Below are 5,000 nucleotides of genomic sequence, written 5' to 3'. Positions count from 1 at the left end.
CATGTCTACAATATATTCTACTGCCCAAGTGTGTCTCCAGGGACAGGTGAGAGAGAGAGAGAGGATAGTTTAACAGGCTGCAGTGGAAGTTATTGGGGTTTTCAAGGCTCCAGGGATAGTTTAACAGGCTGCAGTGGAAGTTATTGGGGTTTTCAAGGTTCCAGGGATAGTTTAACAGGCTGCAGTGGAAGTTATTGGGGTTTTCAAGGCTCCAGAGATAGTTTAACAGGCTGCAGTGGAAGTTATTGGGGTTTTCAAGGTTCCAGGGATAGTTTAACAGGCTGCAGTGGAAGTTATTGGGGTTTTCAAGGCTCCAGGGATAGTTTAACAGGCTGCAGTGGAAGTTATTGGGGTTTTCAAGGCTCCAGGGATAGTTTAACAGGCTGCAGTGGAAGTTACAAAGATTTTCAAGAGTTTTCATGATTCTAGTGACAATATTCAACCGTCTATTTAACTCTCGTACATTCGCATACATTATCGTACGCTCACGAAGGGGGGCGCAAGAGGTCTGATGAAGCTGCTGCCGTCAACCCCCGTTTTCTTTCCACAGCAATGCATGGAACTGGATCCGGAGTTGACAAATATTATGGCTAACTCACATAATTACTCGCAGCTGGTGGAGGTCTGGGAAGGCTGGAGAAAAAATGTATCTAGAAAGGTAGGTGTTGTTGTTGTAGTGGTTGTAGTGGTTGTAGTTGTTGTAGTGGTGTTTTTAATGATTTTTTTTCGTCTCTCTCTCTCTGTCTCTCTCTCTCTGACAGATCAAGCCGTACTACCTTCAGTATTTGGAGTTGATGAACGAGAAGGCAAAACTAAACGACTTCAGTGATGCTGGACAGATGTGGCGAAACGAGGCGAGTAGTAGTAGTAGTAGTAGTAGTAGTAGTAGTAGTAGTAGTAGTAGTAGTTGTTGTTATTGTTGTTGTTGTTGAGAGAGTGAGTATATATGAGACTTAATTAATAAAACTCTCTCTTCACGACCACCACCACCACCGCTGCCACCGCCTCCACCACCACCACCACCACCACCACCAGTACGAGACGGAGGGCTTTCAGGAGGCCATGGAGGAACTGTACCGGGAAATTAGGCCTATTTACAAATTGGTGCATGCCTATGTAAGGAAGAGACTGCGAGAACATTACCAGGTGTGTGTGTGTGTGTGTGTGTGTGTGTGTGTGTGTGTGTGTGTGTGTGTGTGTGTGTGTGTGTGTGTGTGTGTGTGTGTGTGTGTGTGTGTGTGTGTGTGAGACTATTGACACGCCCACGCCTCCTTCCCCTGCAGATTGACCCACGCGGCGCCCTTCCTGTCTGTGTGCTGGGTGACATCTGGGGCAGGTGAGAGAGAGAGAGAGAGAGAGAGAGAGAGAGAGAGAGAGAGAGAGAGAGAGAGAGAGAGAGAGAGAGACTAACCTAACCTAACCTAACCTGACCTCTCTTCCCCTCCCCTCCCCTCCCCTCCCCTCCTCCCCAGATTCTGGAGGAACATCTCCCCCCTGGTGACCCCCTACCCTGACCTGCCCCCCTGGACGTGACCCCCCACCTCCAGCGCCTCAATCACACCCCACACTCCATGTTCAAGATGGCGGACGAGTTTTTCACGTCAATGGGACTCAAGGTAAGGAGGAGGAGGAGGAGGAGGAGGAGGAGGAGGAGGAGGAGGAGGAAGAAGAAGAAGAGGTGATGTTTTTTTTTTCTTTCTTCCTTCCTTTTCTTCTTTTCTTCTTTCTCTCTCTCTCTCTCTCTCTCTCTCTCTCTCTCTCTCTCTCTCTCTCTCTCTCTCTCTCTCTCTCTCTCTCTCTCTCTCTCTCTCTCTCTCTCTTCCCTTCGTTATTATCTTCTTCTCTTCCTCTCTCCTTCCTTCTTCCTTCTCTTCATCTTCCTTCATTTCCTACCATTATCATCTTTGTTCCTTCTTCCTTTCTTCCCTATTTCTCTATTATCGTTTAATTTTTCCTCTTCTTTCTTCTCTCCTTTCTTTCTCCTTCCTTCTATCTCCCTTTTCCGTTATTATTTAAATTATCATGTTTTCCTTCTAATTCTCTCTCTCTCTCTCTCTCTCTCTCTCTCTCTCTCTCTCTCTCTCTCTCTCTCTCTCTCTCTCTCTCTCTCTCTCTCTCTCTCTCTCTCTCTCTCTCTCCCGGCAGCCTCTCCCAAACACGTTCTGGACTCGTTCCATGCTGGTCAAGCCGGAAGGTCGAAAGGTTGTGTGTCATCCAACAGCATGGGACTTCTATGACGGAAAGGACTTCAGGTCAGGTCAGGTCAGGTCAGGTCAGGTTAGGTCAGGTTAGGTTAGGTTATGATAGATGCATAGATAGATAAATTAATTGATAAGTAGGTGGTTAGGTTAGGTTAGGTTAAGTAAGATTAGGTTAGGTTAAGTCAGGTCAGGTCAGGTTAGCTTAGGTTAGGTTAAGTTAGGTTAGGTTAGGTTAAGTTAGGTCAGGTTAGGTTAGGTTAAGTAAGGTTAGGTTACGTTAGGTTAGGTTAGGTTAAGTTAGGTCAGGTTAGGTCAGGTTAGGTTAGGTCAGGTCAGGTTAATGAATCAGTAAATAAACAAACAAATACATAAATAGATAAACAGAGAGAGAAAATCATAATACAAGAACAACAACAACAACAATAATAATAATAATAATGATAATAATAATAATAATAATAATAATAATAATAATAATAATAACAATAATAATAATAACAATAATAATAATGACAAATAACATTACGTGTGTGTGTGTGTGTGTGTGTGTGTGTGTGTGTGTGTGTGTGTGTTGCAGGATCAAGATGTGTACACAGGTAACGATGGATGACCTACAAGTGGCCCATCATGAACTGGGTCACGTGCAATATTTTATGCAGTATGCACACCTGCCGCTTACGTACAGGTGAGAGAGAGAGAGAGAGAGAGAGAGAGAGAGAGAGCTTGTTCTGTCTTGTAATGTGCTAATATCTGAAGTAGTAGTAGTAGTAGCAGTAGTAGTAGAATTAAATTAATATTCTCTCTCTCTCTCCCTCTCTCTCTCTCCCTCTCTCTCTCCCAGGGACGGAGCCAATGGGGGGTTCCACGAGGCAATTGGGGAGCTGGTGGGAGCGATGATGGAGACTCCCCAGCACCTCAACAAAGTAGGCCTCCTCCCCCACCCCCCAGCGGCCCAGGTGAGGTGGTGGTAGTGGTGGTGGTGGTGGTGGTGGTGGTGGTGCTGGTGGTGGTACTAGTAGAAGGACTGAAGGAAGGAAGTGGAGGAGGAGGAGGAGGAGAGGGTGTTAGGAGGAGGAGGAGGTTGTGGTGATGGTGGAGAAGGAAGAGGAGGAGGAGGAGGAGGAGGAAGAAAAGAATGCAGAAGAAGAAGAGAAAGAAGACGAGGAGGAGAAGGAGGAGGAGGAAGAGAAAGAGGAAGAAAAGAATGAAGAGGAAGAAGAGAAAGAAGACGAGGAGGAGGAGGAGGAGGAGGAGGAGGAGGAGGAGGACGAAAAATAAATAAATAAAATAAATAAATAAATAAATAAATAAAAATTCTCTCTCTCTCTCTCTCTCTCTCTCTCTCTCTCTCTCTCTCTCTCTCTCTCTCTCTCTCTCTCTCTCTCTCTCTCTCTCTCTCTCTCTCTCAGAAATGGGCGTGAACCACCTGATGATGGCGGCCCTGCAGACAGTGACCACCCTTCCCTTCCACCTTGTTCATGACCTGTGGCGGTGGAGGGTGTGGAGGGGGGAGGTGGAGGAGGACAAATACAATGAAGAATTTTGGAAGCTTATGTAAGTGTGTGTGTGTGTGTGTGTGTGTGTGTGTGTGTGTGTGTGTGTGTGTGTTTTATCCCCCTTTTTATTCTTTTCTTGTTAGTCTCTCTCTCTCTTTCTCCTCCTTTTTCTCCTTTTCCTCCACTTCCCCTGTACCTACACCCACCAAACTTCCTCCACATCTTTGCTCCACCTAACCTGACCCCCTCCACCCGCCCACTCCTCCACACACAGGCTGGAATACGCAGGAGTGGAGCCGCCAGTTCCCAGGACAGACAAGGACCTAGATCCACCTGCGCTCTTCCACGTTGCAAATAACTATGATATGATTAGATATTTCACAAGAACTATCCTTCAGTTTCAGGTAAGTTGTGGTAGGAGGTGGTTGTGGTGGTTGTGGTTGTGGTAGGAGGTGTTTATGGGTGTTTTTAGAGGGTATTAATTGTGGTAGTGGTGGTGGTTGTCGTTTTAAAAGGCCCTAGTTGAAGTTACTGGGGTTTTTCAAGGTTCTAATAGTTTAACAGGCTGTAGTGGAAGTTACTGGGGGTTTTTCAAGGTTCTAATAGTTTAACAGGCTGTAGTGGAAGTTATTGGGGTTTTCAAGGTTCCAGGGATAGTTTAACAGGCTGCAGTGGAAGTTATTGGGGTTTTCAAGGTTCCAGGGATAGTTTAACAGGCTGCAGTGGAAGTTATTGGGGTTTTCAAGGCTCCAGGGATAGTTTAACAGGCTGCAGTGGAAGTTATTGGGGTTTTCAAGGTTCCAGGGATAGTTTAACAGGCTGCAGTGGAAGTTATTGGGGTTTTCAAGGCTCCAGGGATAGTTTAACAGGCTGCAGTGGAAGTTATTGGGGTTTTCAAGGTTCCAGGGATAGTTTAACAGGCTGTAGTGGAAGTTATTGGGGTTTTCAAGGTTCCAGGGATAGTTTAACGCTGTAGTGGAAGTTACTGGGGTTTTTCAAGGTTCCAGGGATAGTTTAACAGGCTGCAGTGGAAGTTATTGGGGGTTTTCAAGGTTCCAGGGATAGTTTAACAGGCTGCAGTGGAAGTTATTGGGGTTTTCAAGGTTCCAGGGATAGTTTAACAGGCTGCAGTGGAAGTTATTGGGGTTTTCAAGGTTCCAGGGATAGTTTAACAGGCTGCAGTGGAAGTTATTGGGGTTTTCAAAGATGTTTCATGATTTTAATAACTCTCTCTCTCTCTCTCTCTCTCTCTCTCTCTCTCTCTCTCTCTCTCTCTCTCTCTCTCTCTCTCTCTCTCTCTCTC

The 5,000-nt window shown here is 45.8% G+C and overlaps 1 protein-coding gene across 1 annotated transcript in view; it reads left to right on the top strand.

Moving 5' to 3' along the window:
• LOC135096244 (angiotensin-converting enzyme-like) overlaps positions 1-5,000 on the top strand; it is a 7,707-nt gene that overhangs the window by 1,363 nt on the left and 1,344 nt on the right. The window contains 12 exon segments of the mRNA XM_063997609.1: positions 1-46; positions 551-658; positions 762-854; positions 1,036-1,146; positions 1,284-1,336; positions 1,473-1,519; positions 1,522-1,616; positions 2,146-2,252; positions 2,779-2,886; positions 3,043-3,155; positions 3,608-3,755; positions 3,972-4,101. The exon segment at positions 1-46 is cut by the window's left edge and continues 59 nt beyond it. Coding sequence (XP_063853679.1) covers positions 1-46; positions 551-658; positions 762-854; positions 1,036-1,146; positions 1,284-1,336; positions 1,473-1,519; positions 1,522-1,616; positions 2,146-2,252; positions 2,779-2,886; positions 3,043-3,155; positions 3,608-3,755; positions 3,972-4,101 — 1,159 coding nt within the window.

This window comes from Scylla paramamosain, unplaced genomic scaffold, assembly GCF_035594125.1.
Source record: "Scylla paramamosain isolate STU-SP2022 unplaced genomic scaffold, ASM3559412v1 Contig3, whole genome shotgun sequence".
Classification (NCBI taxonomy): Eukaryota; Metazoa; Arthropoda; class Malacostraca; order Decapoda; family Portunidae; genus Scylla; species Scylla paramamosain.
This window is presented reverse-complemented; position numbering and strand designations above follow the sequence as displayed.